Source organism: Schistocerca serialis, chromosome 2 (assembly GCF_023864345.2).
Source record: "Schistocerca serialis cubense isolate TAMUIC-IGC-003099 chromosome 2, iqSchSeri2.2, whole genome shotgun sequence".
NCBI lineage: Eukaryota > Metazoa > Arthropoda > Insecta > Orthoptera > Acrididae > Schistocerca > Schistocerca serialis.
The window spans coordinates 1132662739-1132684225 of record NC_064639.1 but is presented as its reverse complement, the minus strand read 5'-3'; the positions used below and the strand labels follow the sequence as shown (position 1 = coordinate 1132684225).

Sequence of the window (21487 nt, the reverse complement as noted above, 5' to 3'; positions counted from 1 at the left end):
ATTCGAAAGTTCTTATTCATTAGGGAGTCCCTTAGCATAAATAACGATGAAATAATGACTATACATTGATCATTGTGAGTGGAAGAATCGACCTAGCAGTTGAGACATCAAGGTTCCAGGCTGTTGGGCAAGAATCATTTAAATTCACCTGCATTGACGCAAGCAAAGAATGAACAGAGAGGGCAGTGGGCAGTATCGCGTCAGAGATGCTTGGTCGCAAATGTTTTGTTAAAAATCAAAAATAATCAGGGAGGAATAATTGTCCAGGCGACCAAGAATTGGTTAGGAACAGAATTTCACGTTCTACAAGAAGCATGGCCATGTTAACTGAAAACTATAGAATCGCAAATAATGGGTAATGGACAATGATGGTGGTATAAGTTCCCAAAGGTTCACCAGTTGAAATATAACTGAATTTAACATCAATATTCCCCACACAATACTTGGCTAAATAGACAGTAAAATTAGCAAAGGGGCAGAGTTCACGATACCTGATGCATCGAACTCAGGACAAGCGTGGTGATAGCCCTGATGTGAACAAAGTATGCTCCCATCCAAATGCCCTCAACACACTAAATCAATTAACAAAAACCAGAAAAGGGATCACAAAACGTTTTTCTAAAGTAAGGGAGCTGAAAGAGAGTAGATTAAACACTGCTATAAGCTGCACTGTTGCATTCAAATGCCTAATTCCATAACCGAACGAGACAGCTGAAGAGAGAATGTCTGTTCACAGCCCGCCACAAGAGTGACGAAACGTAGCGCTTGGCCGAAATGGTTCTTCTTTTCAGATAGGGGGAGCAGACGGATCCACTGCAACAGTTTTCAGAGCTAGCATTTATCTTTGGACTTGTCCACTGCATTTCATTCTATGCTTTACCTCCTCACAGGATTAAGATGGCAACGGCTACAGGTTACGTTTACTAACCCTGACCGCCCGCAAAAACATCCGAAACCCACTTGCAAACACGCGTTTATTCATTCAGTGTCTTTCATGGAATAAATGGGTAGTGGGAACGATATACAGAAACTAAATAAATGTACACATTAGCTCATGTTCCTCCAGAGGCTGATTATGAAATTGACAGTGTAGTGAGACATAAAATCGGCACTACAAGCATGCAAGACGCGTCATTAATGCAACATTCAAGAAACGGCTCTGGCTGAGCCGTTTCAATATATATATATATATATATATATATATATATATATATATATATATATATATATTACTTTATTAGCGACTGAGCAGCCGGTAGCAGTTAGTGAGGGCCAGGGGGTGCTGTAACGTCGAAAAATCCAGCATTTCCGTCGACACAGAGCTTTGCTTGACGGACGATATGAGCAATAGCCATTTGGGCTGACTCCACCTACACATTCCAAAATCGAAACTGCAGACAACTGCGGAAGCTTCAGAGAAAATGTGTGTGATGGTTTTTACGAGAGACACCCTCCGTATATCGGGTGAAGCAGGACTCCTCCGACGAACCTACAGAGATGGCAGTATGGATAACAGCAAGAAAAAAAGTCAAGTAAACATTGTGTCTAAAATGTATACTTACAAGCTATGAACACTTGTGCATCTTCGATAATGTGAAATAGATCTCTTTACTGTAAGCTCTTTGCTTTCCATTTTTTGGAAGTAGCATGCACCAAAATAAAGAAATAGTGTCCAGTAAACATTGTCTCTGAAATGCATATCTTAACAGCCATGAACACTTGTTCGTTACAAGAGATGCATTTCACAGTTGCGAAGATAAATAAAGGCTTATAGCTCTTAAGGTATGGCTTTCAGAGCCGATGTTTACTGGACTTTTTTCCTTGTTCTTTTCCTCTGAAGACTGAAACTGTTAAGCCTTGTAAGAGCTTTTTTTTTTGGAAAATGTATTTCAGTGCTATTGTGTTCACGGTACTTTGTTGCATGTCCCTAACTTGTTCATGGAGAGAATGTTTCAAAGCTTAATTACTAGTTGGTGCTTGTTCTCTGTAGAGATGGGGGATCCGCTCCTGAACTAATTCATAGAGTTGAATCTTTCAAAGGAGTGAACAATCAGTGATTCAGAAAAAAATAACGGTAGCTCCAAACGTTTCCCACAGCAGAGAGAGAGAGAGAGAGAGAGAGAGAGAGAGAGAGAGAGAGAGTCGGAGCAGACCAGTGGGGCCTCTGCTGGTCAGAGCACACTGCACGCCACACAACACAGCCAGCGCCGGCCTCTGCCCTGCTTCTGCCTTGGCTGCCTGCACTGTGCAGTGCCCCATTGGATTCTGTGTTTCACATATGCTGTGCCCTCTCTGTGCTTCCTCTGCCGCGTGCAGTGTCTGGCGCACCTTAACTTAGCATAGCACTCCGTCGGCGATCGTTTCAGTCGCACGTCCTGCCCTCTGGGCGGTTGATGCGAGCAACAGGACAGAGAGCCTCCTAGCGGAGAACATAAGAACTACTTGCAACAACCTGCTCGCTAGAGAACGGACGATTTGCCTCCGAGCGGGTGAGTGGTGGCCGTTCACCGCTCCCCCCACCCTCGGAACTCGCCTGCTCAATGCTCACCCCACCGTTCTCGACTCTAGCCAGAGCATTGAGCAAAGCAACTCAGGTGTCACTCTGGTCTCTGCGGTCTTAGCTCGCGCAGTAATACAGCTCGCGGCTCGACCTGCTTGACTCAGCGCCTCTGCATCGGAGTTCGTCTCTACTGGATATTGTTCTTCATAGTAATACCGTTATGTATATTACATAATTATGTTATGTATACATCATTTGTTTTTATTTTATTTTCATTTGTTTAAACTGATCAGATTAGGTTCCTGACGGCTCCTCTTAATATAGAATTTTTTATTATGGTCACTCGAATTTACACTTTAATTACGAGCGAACCGATAAACGTATAGCAAAAGTGATACACTAATATTTTCCATGTTTTATTCTGCGGAAGGCTATATGCAGCACTTTGGTCTTACTGTCAAATTTATATATTTTTTTCTTATTGTAGTACGGGTTTTGCGATTTTAGGCGTCTTCGGAAGGAAATGTTCACTTTAAAAATATATGGCTTGCGATGTACTTGTACGAGGTTAATGAAATTTTAATACATTATAGCCAAATATATTGTTAATGTAAATCTCAAGTTGCAACATTTTCCGATCACCCAAAAAACCACGATAGTGCAAAATAAATCAGTAATCAAAAACTTTGTCATACTGTGGAAATTTCAATAAACAATACAAAATTCTTACTCATTATCTGTTTTACTTCAAAATAGGATCAAATAAGATCAAAATACAGGTATAGTACTGGAATAAACGAAGTTTAAAGGGCAATGTGCCTTCCATTTATTTTCTGTTGTGAATGAGTGGTGAGTCATGAAAAAGAGCTAGTTCATTTCAGGGAGTGAACAGTTCTGATCCGGTCTCTGAAAAGAACAGTTTTGCCCATCTCTAGTTCTCTGTGCAGAGCAGTGCGCCTCAGAGGTTTTGTTCTACAGGGTTTACACAAGATTTTGAGTCAGTTTGAACTATAAACCTATTCCATGTAACTCCAATTCGTATAACTGACTTCTTAGATTTTAAAGTTGGTGCTGAAACATTGTCAATACAGGCGTGTAAGATCTCCAAATGGAGTAGGATTGAAGAGTCCCATACTCGTCCATTACAAATAGTTATTTAGAATTATTACACTGAAACAGAAGAACGGAAAAATGTCAACGTATTGAAAAAGGGAATGATCCTGGCTGACGTATGTCATGCTGTGTTTCATCTGAAAGACCAACCATGTTTATCAGATGCAAAACAAAAATACCTGTTGTAGATGTTGCCATGGTTTCCTCAACAGCGTAGAGAGCTCTACAGTAAACTTTGTAACATCTCATCCCAAGAACGGAGTTGTGTAAAAATCAGAAGTCAGTAATGAGAGTTTGTCTGTTAAATTTTGTTTTCCTTTTGTAAAAAAAAAAAAAAAATGAGACACTTGATTACAATTCTACTAGTTAGAACATTATTGCTGTTTTTCTGTAGTTGTATTGTCAAAAATAAAACATAGTGTCTCAGTATGTATGGCACTTCAAAGAAAAAGTTCCTAAGTGACACTTAGAATGGCACCTAGAATGTTCTTAATGAATTATTTATTTTCTAATTCGTGTCGTTTTGTACCTGGTACCTGGTGACCAAAACTGGAGCTAATATTTTCCAGCGTAGATCGGTTCCGCATTAACGCATTAGGATATCTACCCACTTTCGCGCGATAATTGCAGGCCACACTGGACCTTTGTGGGCGGCTGCAATTTAATTAAAACCACCCGTTGCTTTCCTACAAGCAGCCTTGCTATACACGCGTGTTGGCGGTCGCAGGTGCTGGGGCTGCCGTACAAGGACGAGTCGTTCGCCATGTTCCTGCTGCTGCCGGACGAGCGCGGGCTCCAGGGCCTGTCGCGGCTGGAGTCCCAGCTGCCGCCGGAGACGCTGCTGCGGCTGCTGGCGGCGGCACGCCCCACGGAGCTGCCCTACCTGGTGCCGCGCATGCGCCTCGAGGGCTTCTCCAGCCTGGCCGGCGCGCTCTCCGCCGCCGGCGTCTCCTCCATCTTCGACCCGCAGCAGGCCGACCTCTCCGGGATTGTCTACAAAAATACGTAAGCATTTCAGAAGCACTCCACCGTGTTACGGTATTATCACCACTACCTGAACAAAAATGTCCGCACATCTATTAGTGGATACTAATATCGGGTGCATCCACCCTCAGCCTTTGTGACATTTGCTGAGGACACTTTCGGATGACTGAATGTCTGTGGAGGAATGGCAGCCCATTCCTCCTCAACAGCTGAAACCGGGTAGTGATGCTGGACTCCACTGCCTGGTGTGAAGACCACATCCGTGCCCATCCCAGAGTTAAACCAATGGGTTCAGATGGGACTTTTGGGAGGCCAGTCCATTTCAAGAAATTGTCCATACATTACAGCCTCACTGATGATGTTTTGTCATGAGGATATAAATATCATCTCCAAACTGCCCCTCTACTGTACACAGTACACAATGCAGCAAAATTTGTTTATATACTTCCACGTTTAGCGTTTTCTTAACGCAATAAAGGTAACTCACAGTGCCAGGAAAAACATCCCCACACAGCAATGGCACCTCCTCCGTACTCCACTGTTGGCACTAGACAAGTAACAGCATCCAGACATTCACCAAACAGAAACCATTCCGTCGGAGTGCCACAGGGCATAGCATGATTCATCACTACAAATCACTCTGTAACATTCCATCAAGGCCTCCTACAATCCCTTCTCACTTGGACCAGCTTGATTAACTGGTGCGGTAAGCGATAGCATTACAAGTGTGTGTGGCGTGTCCTATCTATGACTTGCCTGCACATTAGCAGTGTGGTCAGCCTCCGTATTTTTTCGACCTGTAACCTACCTGACATTACCTGCAATACAGACACTCATGTGTTGTTTGTCACCTTGTGAAGCCTAATGCGGGGAAATGAACGTTTGTCACTACTAAGGAAACTAGCAATTTTCTGGTAAATATCATGTACGAGTGCTGGAACTTAAATAGTCGCAACTATTTATTCACAACCGATATAAAAGAGTTACATGTTTCCACCTGTTACTGTTCTTCAAAGTAGTCACCAGCGTTGTGTAGAACCCGTTGCCAGCGATGTGGAAGGCGTAGTATACCGTTAGCAGAGCCTGTTATGTTGATGGTGCGAACGGAGTGGTCTAAAGTTATGGTGATTCTCGTGTACGACTGTGGTGGTGTTATCGTAACGCATTGCGTTCCTCCATGGTAGACCGTCAATTCACAGTATTACTGTTCGTTTTTGGAGCATCACCTGCGACCAGCTTTGCGAAAGAAGCGGCTACACTTTCTGCGCAACCCACCCATCATTTTGCACGACAATGCGCGAGCGCGTACAGCGCAAGCTGGGGCTGCTCTGTTCGGTCGATGGGACTGTGAAGTACCATACTCCCCGAACTTAAAGTCCTTGTGACTTTGATTTGATTCCGAGGATGAAGGAATCACTTGGTGGCAATCGCTTCAGAACTGTTCCCGAGATTCGACAGGCAGGAGACTGCTCCATTCACACCATCAACAGAACAGGCTCTGCTAACGGTACACTACGCCTTCCACATCGCTGGCAACGGGTTTTACACAACGCTGGTGACTACTTTGAAGGACAATAACAGGTGCAAACATGTAACTCTTTTCTATCGGTTCTGAACAAATAGTTGCCCCTATTTAAGTTCCCACCATTGTATATTCTTGAGACTTTTTTACGATGTTTATAAAGACCCCTACCACCTCCGTACTGTGCGCCTCAGAGTCCACAAAGACGGAGTCCGTGCGTTTTCGCCCCTCTGTGTGACGCTTCTGCCACTGCTGCAGCCAACAATGTAGTTCAAAGTTGTAGCAAACCTTGTCACAATTAGTCTAATTCAAATTGCGCCCTCACTAGTACAATGCTCTTCCTCCCACACGGGTTTCCCTATACAACGCCAGGATACTTTTCAAAGGATCGAGACGGAACTACCCAGTCATGCTCCACCAACCGTCCCACAATTAAAATTAGTAGCGATCGTAACCAACAGGTTATCGTCGATCGTTGCTTGACCACGAAACCACAAATGATAAGCACAGCGGCAGGAGCAAGCGCAGCACCTGACTTACCATGTCTGGCAGCCTCAGTGTTGTTGCATAGCATAAGCTTCACTAAGTGAACTACGTGCGTCTATGCCTCTGTCGCTTTTGACAATAAGACTGGAATGCTCTCTTTCAAATTCTAAAGGTGGCAGGGGTAAACCGCAGGGAGCGAAAGTCTGTTTACAATGTGTACAGAAACCAAATGGCAGTTGTAAGAGTCGAGGAGCACAAAAGGGAAGCAGTGATTGAGAAGCGAGTGAGACATGGCTGTAGCCTCTCCGATGTTATTCAATCTGTATGAGTATAATAAGCAAGCAATAAAGGCAACAAAAGAAAAATTTGGATTATGGATTAAAATCCATGGATAAGAAGTAAAAGCTTTGAGGTTTGTCGACGACATTGTAATTCTGTCGGACAGCAAAGGATTTGCCAGAGCAGTTGAATGGAATGGACAGTGTCTTGAAAGGAGGATATTACTCGTAGATGAACATCAACAAATGGAAAACTAGGATAATGGAATGTAGTCGAATTGAATCAAGTAACGCTGAAGGAAACGAGACACTTAAGCAGTAGATGAGTTTTGCTACCTAGATAGCTGTGGTGTGTGTACTGTAAGACCTTCGGTACACACACCATCAGATTATTTGACTTGTCGCTCTAACGAAGTAGGCGAGTGTCAGCAATATGTCTCGTGATCTTATCGTGGCGTGTTTATCTTCTGCCGTTAGGTCAGACGATAGAAATGCCACTTGCACACTTAGAGTAGCAGATTGACGCTGACCAACTTTAAACAGAACTTGATTATTTTCACACACATTTATTAAAATAATAAAAAACATAGACATTACGTAACTTGATTCTGGATGCTGTTTGCAATTGACAATCTGAAGTTCCTTTGGTCATGGTAGGTTAATCTTATTCTCACATATCTCTGATACTTGACAAAGTGTCTATTCATTTCTCTTCTTGTACAGGAATATGATAATCTTATTAGGCGCAGACTGAAACTTGACTGCAGACTAATGCAGACTGACTAATCGGAGGTCTGTACACTCGTTATAATACCTCACGCATTCATGTATCACTGCGTGAGTGTGATCCGCGAGGAGAAAAGTTTCTACGTTAGCAGCAATCTCATTGGCTGCGTTACATATTAATACGCGGATCGGCGGAAGCAGAATTTGGTCTGTCTCTATGGCAGCGCCATCCTGTAGTGCGGAGACAGACGAGCGCTGTGCCTGCGCTGTTGTGCTTAGCGGGGCGCGCTCCAGTGGGAAAGTTGTGTACGCGCCGATTATGCGGAACTATGTACACAACAATAGCAAAATGACTGATGATGGGCGAAATAGAGAGTATATAAAATGCAGACTCACCATGGCAACGAAAGCGTTTCTGAAGAAGAGAAATTTGTTAACATCGAACATAGATCTAAGTGTCAGGAAGTCCTTTCTGAAAGTCTTTGTATGGAGTGTATCCGTGAATGGAAGTGAAACATGGAGGATAAACACCTTTGACAAGAAGAGAATAGAATCCTTGGAAACGTGATTCTACAGAAGAATGCTGAAGATAAGGTGGGTAGATCACGTAACTAATGAAGAGGTACTGAATAGAATTGGGGAGAAGAGGAATTTGTGGCACAACTTGACTAGATGAAGGGATCGGTTGGTAGGACACATTCTGAGGCATCAAGGGATCACCAATTTAGTATTGGAGGGAAGCGTGAAGGGTAAAAATCGTAGACGGAGACCAAGAGATGAATACACTAAGCAGATTCAGAAGGATGTAGGTTGCAGTAGTTATTCGGAGATGAAGAAGCTTGCACAGGATAGGGTAGCACTGAGAGCTGCATCAAATCAGTCTCTGGACTGAAGACCACAACAACAACAACATGCCTCTGTCGTAATCACAGTCCAAATCAAACTTTAATTCACTGTTATAAAATTGTACGACCTACAAGCAAGATACTGAACACACTCTGGCTCTATTTGAGCAAACATTCACAGCTTATTTACGAGATTCGGGTTGGTGATGCTGACGACCATCTATCCCTAACAATGGCGTTCGCGCCATCCTTATCTTTCTGTGCCTCTGTTACGTGAGCCACCACCTTCTTCGTAGAACTGAACCTGATTAAGTTTAAAACGCCCTTATTGACTCTCCAACACTCGAACTGCAGGTTCATGCTGTTCTCTAAGTTTCGCTGCTCCTCCTTCCTTTGACGGCCGAAGTGGCCGCGCGGTTCTGGCGCTGCCGTCTGGAACCGCGAGACCGCTACGGTCGCAGGTTCGTATCCTGCCTCGGGCATGGATGTGTGTGATGTCCTTAGGTTAGTTAGGTTTAACTAGTTCTAAGTTCTAGGGGACTAATGACCTCAGCAGTTGAGTCCCATAGTGCTCAGAGCCATTTGAACCATTTTTTCCTCCTTCCTTTACATTAATTGTTTATTGAAAGAACTACTTTTGTTTGCTGGAGGGCGTTGGTACGACCAGTCCACATTTCCCAGTGTGGATTGGTGTCCGCCGACAGATGCTGCATTTCAGTTTCTGTTCGCCTCCGCCGTGGCTGCGTTCCTCCACCTCCTGGCTCCCGCAAGTCACTGACACCCGCGCTGACGCCCAACTTGGCTCACTCCGGAAGTGTTCGGCACTGCCACCCTGCGATCTGCGCCGGTTTGCTCCAGGCCCAATATCCAGCTGAATTCTGATTGGCCCGTCTTAAGTAAACTCTCTATAACTTTTGTTTTGTTGTAACCTTTTTAGGTAATAATGAAATATATACTTAACTGGATATGATGTCCAACACCACATCCATATAAGTATATTGTATGTTAACTGGGGACCTAGAAACGATGGAGAGGCTCCGTCCCCGCCGCAGCCCCAGTGGTCGGCAACCCCACAACGACTACCGCAGTCCACTTCACCCCTCCGCCGCCCCACCCCGAACGCAGGGTTATTGTGCGGTTCCGCCCCCGGTGGACCTCCCAGGGAACGTATCACGCCAGACGAGTGTAACCCCTATGTTTGCGTGGTAGAGTAATGGTGGTGTACGCGTACGTGGTGAACTTGTCTGGGCAGCAATCACCGACATAGTGTAACTGAGGCGGAATAAGGGGAACCAGCCCACATTCGCCGAGGCAGATGGAAAACCGCCTAAAAACCATCCACAGACTGGCCGGTTCATCGGACCTAGACACAAATCCGCCGGGCGGATTCGTGCCGGGTACCAGGCGCTCCTTCCCGCCCGGAAAAGCCGTGCGTTAGACCGCACGGCCAACAGGGCGGGCCGTATAAGTATATAGTTCTGGCAATACCAGCCATGGCCTCCTCCTTCTGTGCGGATGCACACATATTCCCCGAACTCTTACGGGACATGGTAAGAATGTCTTCCACGAGTAATGAGTGTGTTGGGGTGGGACACTACGAATGTAGTGTGTGAACATACAAGATGAGAATGTGGGTCTCGCGGGAGACGTGGAAGAGACAAGATGAGAATGTGGGTCTCGCGGGAGGCGTGGAAGAGATAGTCCCTGCAGTCGCACTATCCTCTGTGCCTTGGTGCCTGAGATGGTTAGTGCGTCTGCCATGTAAGCAGGAGTTCCCCGATTCGAATCGCGTTGGGCGCACGCATTTTCACCTGTCCCCGTTATTATATATCAACGCCCGTCAGCAGCTGAAGGTATTAATGTAATTCTAAAAATGAAATGATCGTATGGCATTTATTGACCGGGATATCCCGTTCGGGGTTCGACCGCCGTATTGTAAGTCTTTTTAGTTGAAGCCTCTTCGGCAGCCTGTGTGCCAATGATGCTAATGAAGGACACACAACACCCAGTCCCCAGCCAGGAATCGAACCCTGACTCCCTTGCGCGATAGGCAGTAACGCTACCGCTACGCTACGAAGGTGGACACCCTTTTACGTAAATTATCTTAAAAGATGTACGGAAATTAGCATGTGACGTTCCGTCTGTGATAATGAAAGAATTCTGATTGAGAGATAATAAAAACAGAATCTAAACAGAAAATTCAATTACTCCTCACACAAAAGATAAAGAAATCTTTTCTCAACCATCTGACTGCGACTTTTAAAATATCCTCTAATGTCTCCTAACAACTGTTCTGTAATGCTCCTGTACGCAACAGACGACTTATCTCGTCTTCGGGCTGCAACTGCGTTATTAGTAACACGCTAATATACCTAAAAAAAAAAAGGAAGCAGGACTGCGATTCATGCAAAGTGCAATGCACAGACTAATTGCAACAATTACTGCCATACTTTTACACAGAGAAATCGAATTATCAGGAGAGGTCCTGTCAACAGCTATAAGCGATGTAAAGAAAAATGAAAGAAATCAATAAAAACTTTTAATTTACTACATTCACAAAAATGATGATCTAAATGCTGACAAACTTTAAACAGATTTTCAAGTATTCCACAATGTCTATACTCAACAAACACGTTTCTGGCCATGACAGATAGTATTACTCTGAGTGCATGCACACATAAATCTGACAATATCCCTCCGGTGTGCAGGCAACCAACAACTACGCACAGTGAAAAGGCAAATTACCAAAAAATCCTCCATTAATACCAAAGTCTCTTCCGGCGCTACTAGCACGATCACGGCAGGCTGCCATGTCACGCGGCTCCTCTCCACCACATCATGGATCCGACCACCTCCGACTCCCCTCGACAACTGCTCGCTGGCTACTACTCGCAATAATAATATCTCAGACTCAGAGTTTGTGTATGCGCACAGCAGAATCTTAGACGTCCCACTTTCATTGTTGCTCGTACAGCAACCGCGTTTGCTTCTGCAGTAATCGATTATTCTTACGAGGATTGTTTTTTAAGTAAGGGCCGTTCACGCGTATAGTCCCGTAGTTCGCGCGGACGCCGCAACAAGCCAACGCGCCACTTGCCGGCATCCTTCCCGTTCACACTGATGCAAGTTGCAGCTCTGTATCTGACGTGTACGCATCGCTGTGCTACTTTATAATGTTTACGATTATTGAATCGCCCGCCACGTGTGAGATACGGTCAGTGATAGGTTTTTTGACCGCGAGAAGCCTTTCAGCTGCAGAAATTCATCGTCAGTTAACAGAAGTTTATGGCTTGAATGCCATGAGTGAAGGTAAAGTGCGTCAATGGGTTGGAGAGTTTAAAAATGTCCGTCAAAATGTCCATGACGAAGAACGCTCAGTCCGGCCCTCTGTGATCACTGATGATTTGGTGGCTGTAGTCGAAACAAAGATTCGTGAGGACAGAAGATTCACAATTTCCACTCTTTCTTTGGAATTTCCACAAGTTTCAAGATCAGTTTTGTACAAAATTGTGTCTGAAAACCTTAACTTTAAGAAACTGTGTTCTCGGTGGGTACCCAGACTCCTCACAGAGGACCACAAAGGGAAGAGATTTGCCACTTCACTGGACTTTTTGATTCGTTACGAGGAAGAAGGGGATGACATGTTGAGTCAAATTGTCACTGGAGATGAAACATGGGTATCGCATATCACTCCCGAAAGCAAGCGACAATCGATGGAATGGCGACACACAATCTCACCCGTCAAGGTCAAAGCCAAACAGACGCTGTCAAAGCGCAAGATTATGGCAACTGTGTTCTGGGACCGGCGCGGTGTTTCGCTAGAGGACTTTATGCCACGAGGAACGACAATCAACTCAGATGCCTGCTGTGCAACTCTAAAGAAGCTCCTCAGAGCAATTCAAAACAAAAGGCGGGGCATGCTGACAAAAGGAGTTTTGCTCCTGCACGATAACGCTAGGCCTCACACCTCTCAAAAGACTCGGGATTTGATTGATTCTTTTGGCTGGGAAGTTTCGGACCATGCACCATATAGCCCCGACCTTGCTCCTAGCGATTTTCACCTTTTTCGGTACCTGAAACACCATCTTGGCGGGCAGCGCTTCAATGACGACGATGAAGTGAAAGCGGCCGTGAACTCTTGGCTGTCGGAGCAGGCGGCTGAATTCTTTGAAGAGGGAATTAAAAACTTAGTTGTACGGTATGACAAGTGCTTAAATAAAGAAGGCAACTATGTAGAAAAATAGGTAAAAGTGTGTAGAATCAGAAAATAAAAGTTTTTTTACAAAAGTATTTGTATCTTTTTTTAAAAATAAAAACGGCCCTTACTTAAAAAACAACCCTCGTATTTAGAGATATAGAGACACTATATAGTCGCACTAAGCTGGAAGTGAGCATTCGTTCTTGTCACATTGCCACGTTCCAGCTTGTTTTCAGTCATCCACTGTCCAGCGACGTCGCACTTTACACCAACTTTAGCGTCGCTTAGCACTGACTATAGAAATACGTGGTTTATAAGGAGCTGCTCGACCACAGTGCCCGATTCTTTTTAACCCCCTACGCACAATTATTGTGCTAGCTGAACTGCGGGTGGCTCTTTGGAACTCATGAGTGATGAGTTACTCTGATTTCTTGTGACTTTTTGCAAACACCGTCTGCAATGCTCGACGTTCCCTTGTCTGTCGGGATATGACCTCTGCCTGATATTTCTTTACCTGTCACTGTTCCTCTGCGTTTCCACTTAACAATCACATCATCAACAGTCAGCTTTGGAAGCGTTTAGAGTGGTTGAAACGTCCGTGCTGCATTTGTTCCTTGGGTCATATCCATTGATGGGTCCACGTTCGAAGTTACTGAGCTCTCCTAATGGACCACTTCTGCTCTTACTGCTTCTCTACTGAAAACATAATACTCCCCACCTCCTTTCCTACTGGTGCGTCCACTTCTCGTGACATCTAATGCTCAATTACACATTACGTGGTGTGTCCGGATGCTGCTGATCGGATAGTGTACATCGGCAAGCATGGCGGATGGTAGCTTTTGCTATTAGTCGTCCTCTTTCCTGTTCCACTCGCAATTAGAGCGAGGGAAAATAACTGTTTATATGACTCCGTAAGAGCCTTAATTTCTGTTATCTCGTCTGTATGTTAGTGGCAGCAGAGCAGTTATGTTGTCAGCTCCAAATGCCTCAGTAGTGCTTCGGGAAACCAACATATAACACTCTGCTGCAGAGCGAAAATTCATTTTAGATGACAACTGTTGATTTCAAATTATTGATGGCCCTTTGTACGGAATAAGAGCAGTCTACATATACAGCAAATACCAGAAAAACGCAATGTGCACTCATACTGGCAAACTCAGCCCACAACAGAAACACAAAATGGCACACCATAAATATCATAGCCAACTCACAAGCAGGATTAGTAACATGGTTAAAAATATGTATAATTAACACACCCTTCAAGACAAATAGCTAAATAGAAAAGAATCAAAAATTTTGTCTTTTTTGTTGTTTGGCCTCATTTCGACAACCGCAGTTTTCATTTAAGTCATCAGTCTTCTGATTGGTTTGATGTCGTCTGTCATGAATTCCTCTGCTGCGTGAAACTCTTCGTTTCAGAGTAGCACTTGCACCCTAAATCCTCAATTATTTGTTGGATGTTAACAGAATCTTCCGTCGCTTGGTAGAACAACATTATACTAAATGAAAAGCACCAGTTCGCTTTTCTTCTACAATATTGCTTTAATTGTGTCAACCGGTTTTCGGCTTACAAGACCACCATCTTCAGAAATTTACTGAGTATTGTCACCAAAGAAGTTATAATGTTTGCAAACAACTTCGGAAGAGAAGTAACACGGCTAGACTGAAGCAGAAACATACAGTAAGTCACATCTTTGACAGTGTGGTGGTAGTACAATGAAGAAGCAAAAAACTGAACAGTAAATAAATAAAAATGGAGTGTACAGGAAAAACTTTAACACAAAATAGGCACAGCATGCCTACATAACAGTTTTTATTAATAAACAAAACTAATAAAATGAAATAAAATTAGTACTTGGCAAGGCTAAATCAGAAGGTATAAAACATGGAGAGTGATACACAAACCAATTAAAAGAAGAAACAGTTATCAGTGTAACTACAGAATACGTAAGGAACTTAAGTAATATCAATAAGATAAATAGAAATAAATGAATTCAGGAAAATAGAGGCGTTTGAGGGAACATACAGCAAATGCAATCTTTGAGAGTGTGGTGGTACTGCACTTTAACATTAACATTATATTCAAAACTGTGCCTATGTAACAGTGTGACCAGAGGGCATTAGTGTTGTTCGTGTTTACTATTGTTACCAGGCCTGACAGGGTATAAATAGGGGCGTGAATAGCGTCAGATGTTGAGTGATCACTGTAAAGGTCACTGTGATGCCGCATACTCGTATGAGACAGCGTTATCTGCATCTGGCAGAGTTCGAAAGGGGCCCCAAAGTGTGTTTCCATTTGTCCAGCTGGCTTAGTCATGCAATATCTAGTTTTGTGGCACATTCAGATGTGACATTGGCCTGGTGCTGGACTGCATGGGAACGTAGGGATTTGCACAATCGTCATCATGTTTCTGGTCTACCAGATCCAACCACTGCGATGGAGGTTTGCAGTACTATGTACCAAGCACACGTCCTTTGTCGTCCTGCGCCACTTATCGAAGACTAACAGCAGCTAGACCAAAGAATTACCGTCCGTGCATAGGCTGCTATTAACACCACAACACAGATGGCTACATTTGGAGTAGTGTCGAGACTGTGATGCTTGAACTTCTAATGGATGGCGTTGCGTTGTCTTCAGCTATGAATCGCAGTTCTGCACTACCATGGATGATCATTGTCACAGAATATGGCGGCAACCTGTTGAGAGGTTCCATTCTTGCAATTTTTTGGAAAGGCACAGCACACTCTTTGGCGTGAGACCATCATAGACGTCAACTCCATCCCAGCGCCACCTTCCAGAATATCTAGGACCAGCTCTGGGTCAGGTTGCTTCAAAAGAGGGTACAATGGCTTTATGACACCCGTCCGAAGTGGATGCATCCTGCCCAGAGAGAGTGCAACTTCAAGAACATGGGCTCACACTGCCAAGTCCTTTGTAAATTTGAGTCCATTTTGTAATCACTGAAATAATATCACATATCTTCTCAAACTGCGAAGTTCCATTTCGTTTTCGTCGTCCACTTCTGGATGCTCCACTTTTTGTCAGGCAGTGTATATTGTTGGCACCATCGTAATATGTCAGTTTGAGTTTTTAATTTTTGTGCACCCTGTATGCTCCTGAGACATGAAGGCAATTGTCATAAATTTATTTGATATATATTTTGTGTACTTCTTAAACAGAAGATATTGAAAGCGAATTCACAACAAGTTTAGAATTAAAAAGAATACATGGTTTTCACGGGTGGCGATTGCAACGGACACTTGCCTTGATGAAATATAAGTAAGCATTAGAAATAAAGTCAAACATGTAAAAAAAAAAAGTACTTTATTGGTAGTTAAAAATACTCTTATTAGACAGATATTACTTGTACCATACACCGATTATAAATTTTAAAAATTACACGAATTGTGACAATTCTATTTGTGATGACACTCCGGGAAACAGCTGTTGTGCGATATTAGGCAGATTAAAGTTGAACAGCCTTGCCACTTTAATTTGGTTTTCTTCACGCAGCCAGGATTCTTACACCTGACGCTATTTTTCAGCTCCGTCATTTCTGGCAAATGGGCTACAGTAGGTGAGTGTGTTTGCGAGAGTAATAGTCTTCGAATTTTCGGAGTGGACTTCTCATCTTCTCCTTCAGAATGCTGTTACCTTGGCCACTTAACAAACAGCCTGCAATTCTTAGTTTGAAATCAGTATACTGTAGGATATTCATCTTTGCCAGATCTATAAAATGAAAACTAGTTTTTACGATCGACTTTTTGGTTTTGGTGTGGATTCTGTGAAAAGTGATGATCCTGCCAATAGGGGCTATGACATCCATATTGTAGCAGCCGATCACTGCTGGATGGGGAACCTGATTGTATGTTCCATCTTTCTTCGACCATCTTTTACACTGATCTATGGGCTGCTTCCCAGTCTTGGTCGAAGCAGTAATGACTAGTTTTTGGTCATACCATTTTACAATAGATATCAGTCTTCTCTTACTCTCTGGTCAACAAACACTCGTCCTTAATTTGCAAGAATCCGATATGCCATCAGATGGTTTGCTCTGCATATTCATGATCTCATAATTGCTCTAGAAAATGATTGCATTAACATAGTACCTACTTTGCTTACAAATAATAATAATAATAATGTGACATATGATGCAGTTTAGCAACAGTCACAACAAGAACTGTACTGAAAACTAGTGAAAGTGCTCACCGCTGATGCCTAGGAACCAGTGTGCGAAAATGTGCCACTAAGTCCCAGCATCCAATATAGTTGACATTACTACCAGGGGCATTCAATAAGTAATGCAACCTCTTTTTTTATGAAAATAGATTTGTTTTGTTCAGGTTCCAATATACCACATTATTCCCCATTTTATAGGCTACAAAACCCTATTTTTCAACATAACCTTCATTCAAAGCGATGGTCTTACGCTACCTTACTGGGAGTGCCTGTATGCCCCCGTGGTACCACTCTACTTGTCGACGTCGGAGCCAATGTCTAGCTGCATCAATAATCTCTCCAGCATCGACGTACTGTTTGACGTGGAATGCATCCTTCACTGAGCCGAACAGATAGAAGTCGGGTGCAAGATCTGGGCTGTGGGTCCAATGTAATTTTCTGACCTCCTGTTGGGTGCGCAGATTGGTGTCTTGTGTTGTCATGTAGAAGGAGAAGTTCGCTTGATTTTGTGTGGCATCTCAAATGAGACTGTCTGTATCTTCCAACACTGTGGGAGTCACAACTGTGTGTGGCCAGCCAGTATGTGGTATCCCGCCCACTTGTGTCTTACAGGGTGTCTAGGAAGCTGTTTTCTCAGATAGACAAATCATATTAATAGAGTTTATTGCAGTAATTGAATTGATAACACTTAACTTTGTATTTACATCGAGTTGTCGCAAGCAATTGGCGACATGCAAATAATTAATTTCCTTCAACGTATACAATTTCCGTGTAAGCAGTGAATAACAGACCACACAAGTTCATAAGTCACGGCTCTTCTAGTTCGCGTCTTCCACTGTCTGGCCGCTGCTAAGCAGAGTGTCGCTTTTATTCTCTTCGTGTAGAGGCCGCTCCTGTCGTGGTGATGTTCTAGTCGGCATGCTATTGGCTGACGTTGTCTCACAGCCCTCTCTGCTGTATCGTTCCTTATCTTCGCGCCTGCGCTTGTTATTACGCCGGAACACAGTACACAGAAGATCAGGCAGGTTTGTGCGACCTTGTTACAGTGATGACAGATGCATTACTCAGTGATTCACCATGCTTTTGTTCAATGTCAGGTCTCTGTAGACATTCTTCAATCTCCTATGAATACCTGCGACGCTCTGGATTTCCGTTAAAAGCAACTCAATGACAGCTCTCTGTTTGGAACGTACCTCCATTAAAGACGCACATTTTGACTAGGCTATGTATAGCGCTCCCACCTATCTGAACTTTTTTAAATTATAGGCCCTGAAGCTGGAATATTCCACGATGTCCCACAGAAAAATTCCTATATTTTTCAACACAAACCGGCTGAGAAAGAAATACATTGTATTACTTATTGAGCGCCCCTAGTATTTTGTAACTATAAGTAAAGAAACGTGCAGGAGTACAAGGCAAAGCCACATAAAAACACTACAGATATTGTCTACAATTTGTACCTATTTCCATGAAGTAATTTTAGATAAACACACAGTAACGAAGGAGTACTCACCTGCCGAGGTAACACGCTGTAAGCAAAGCTGCTACTTGGCGACAAGTGATCGTAGTGACCATTTCTCCCACCAGATGGCTGCACCATGCTGATAATTAAAATGGACGATAGGTATTGCGAGGGAAAACGCAGAATCTTTGACAGCGGCGCTACGTTTTGAATAAACTCGCAGCAGTGTGTGCGTATGTGTGTGTGTGTGTGTGTGTGTGTGTGTGTAAGAAATAGTACTCACCTGCCGAGGTAACACGTCGTAAATGAAGCTGCTACTTGGCGACAAGTGATCGTAGTGACCGTTTCTCCCGCCAGATGGCTGCACCATAGTGCCAATTAAAATGGATTAGATTAGATTAGATTAGATTAGATTAGATTAACTACGATGGGGGCAAACAAGAGTTGGTATGGGTCCGGTCTCCTGTAGTGGGAGTCCGTCACGAATATGCTGAATAGGTGACTGTATGGGGCCCTCTGTAGTGGAGGGTTGCTACCGAATATGTTGAATAGGTGGTGCCAGACCAGTCCATGGTAATAAGGGTTGTTGGCCAGGGCCATAGTTTGAGGAGTCGGGCCACGTTCTTCAGCGTGGGAATCACTAGTAACCGAGAGCCTTTTGGCCACGATGTTACCCTGTAGACTGCATGGCAACTACCCTTAGAACTGTCATGTTTCTACCCGATCCCTAGCTCACATGCGTTAGGCTGTAAAGGGCGAGACTGGCAGCTCGACAATGCAGTAGAGGGTCGCGTCGGCGACATCGGCCGTAACTCGTCACGTGCTGCAAGAGGAGTCTTGCTAACACGAGTAGCGTGGTGGTAAAAGACCACGCAAACAAGCGGTAAACGCTGGGATAGCCGTCTGAGGTGTCGGTTCACGTGGTGGCGTGAACTAGTATCCGAACCCTGTGTGGTAACGGCGATGTCCCTTGGCAGACCACACGGCGTTTACTCACAAAACTGCCGGAAGCTACCCAATCCCGGGCCTCAATAGGTAAACCCACGGGCAACGGGCGCTTTCCGGTAGTAGATGTGTGGTAGAGGATCGCGTTGCGACCTCGGACAGAAACTCGTCTGTGTGACAAGAGACATCTTGTAAAAACGAGTACCTAATAAGGGAACCATGGGGTAGCTGCTGGGGTAGTCGTTGGAGGTGTCGGTTCACGCGTGAACTAGTATCCAAGTTCTCCTACGGGAGATACGATGAGCCCCTTGGCAGACCGCACGGCAGCTACCCAATTAAAATGGACGACAGATATTGCGAGGGAAAACGCAGAATCTTTGACAGCGGCGCTACGTTTTGAGAAACTCGCTGCAGTGTGTGTGTGTGTGTGTGTGTGTGTACATAGACGTGCGTTGGTTTGCGCAGGGGGACGCCGCTGTACGTGGGCGACTTGCTGCACCGCGTGGTGGTGGACGTCTCTGAGTCCGGCACGGAGGCGGCGTCGGCCACCGTGGCTCTGGTCACGCTCTCTGGCCGCGTCGAGGAGTTCCGCGCCGACCGGCCGTTCCTGCTCCTCATCCAGCACCGGCCCACAGGCGTCATCCTCTTCTGGGCCAGCGTCGTGCGGCCCACGCCCAACTACCCGCTCAGCAGGAGGCAGTGACGCCGCTCCCGCCGGCAGGGCCTCGTCGTTCTGAGCCCAGCTGCTGGTCTCGAGTGACTCTGCGGCGCTTGCTCTCTGTACTGAGATCCTACTAAACCAGCGACTTTCTTGTCTCAGTCGACTACTCGTGGCAGCTGGGTCTGCAGCAGCGCTCCTGGCGTGTCATTCCAGTACTGTCCCACCTGTCACGAGACGACGTTTTCGTTTAGATTACATTAGATTTACTTTCATAGAACATGTCAGAAAAACAACAATACATGACAAATATTTACAACTAAAACAAATAAGCTCTTGTACTATTCCACAGGTCCCAAGCGGAATGATCGTCATTTTTTAATGAACACTATATGAAAGAATCATTTTACAAATACTAATGCACTGAATTTAAAATAAAGAAGTTTTTTATTTATTTATAAGGTAATAAACGTGTAAAACAAGTACTGTAATACTTATTTGCAATGAACGCATTACTGAACTGAAATGGTGCAGAAGTTAGATTGTACTTACACATACACACACACACACACACACACACACACACACACACACACACACACACACACACATATTTACAATGTACACATTACTGCACTGAAATTGTGCAGAAGTTATATATATATATATATATATATATATCAGTTGGTTTTACTGGGAAATTCATCAATGGAGTAGAAGGAGTTGGCCACCAATATATCCTTTAGGCTTCTCTTAATCTGAATTTCATTGGCTGTTAAGCTTTTTATGGCTGCTGGCAAGTTATCGAAAACGTGTGTTCCTGAATAATGCACAACTTTTTGTACGAGACTAAGTGACTTTAAATCCTTGTGAAGATTATTCTTATTTTTAGTATTGGTTCCATGAATTGAGCTGTTGGTTTGTAAAAGTGATATATTTTTAATGACAAATTTCATTAAGGAATAAATATATTGGGAAGCAGTAGTTAGTATCCCTAGCTCCCTAAACAGGTTTCTACAGGATGTTCTTGAGTTCACACCACATATAACTCTTATTGCACGTTTTTGTGCCGAGAAAACTTTAGCTTGGCTTGATGAATTATCCCAAAAAATAATCCCATGGAATGAAAGTAAGGATATTATGCCAGCTTTTTCATTTTTATATCCCCTATGTCGTACACAATTTGCATTGCAAATAGAGACGCGTCGGCTCCACAATTGTGTATGCTCTGAAGTTCGTCAGCTGAACAGTGAACATCTTGCTATTAGGGACCGTCCTTTTGAGAAGGAGCCGAACTAAATTAACAGAATTAAGGAATTACCACTGATAATAGAGTTTATTAATCACCGAAGTGAAATTCATTGTCGATGTTTAATGTTAGAACAAATCGACAATGTATTTCAAAAGGTAATCTTCTCATAAGCATGTTTCCAACATTCAGCGTATATAATTAAAACACTAAACTCTAACACATTTATCTTGTTCATGAAATATAAAATCAAAAAATTCGAGACAAGACGATCAATGCGTTCATGGGAAAATGTTGGCAGTCCCTTACGGAATCGTGATTGTATTCAGGCTTGCACCTCT

The 21487-nt window shown here is 43.9% G+C and overlaps 1 protein-coding gene across 1 annotated transcript in view; it reads left to right on the top strand.

Moving 5' to 3' along the window:
* Positions 1–20382, top strand: part of LOC126458596 (leukocyte elastase inhibitor-like) — a 164096-nt gene extending 143714 nt beyond the window's left edge. The window contains exons 4-5 of the mRNA XM_050095749.1: positions 4341–4618; positions 19705–20382. Of these exons, the coding sequence (XP_049951706.1) occupies positions 4341–4618; positions 19705–19942 (516 nt within the window). The 3' untranslated portion in view covers positions 19943–20382. The remainder of the gene's footprint in view (positions 1–4340; positions 4619–19704) is intronic.
* Positions 20383–21487: the final 1105 nt, after the last annotated feature.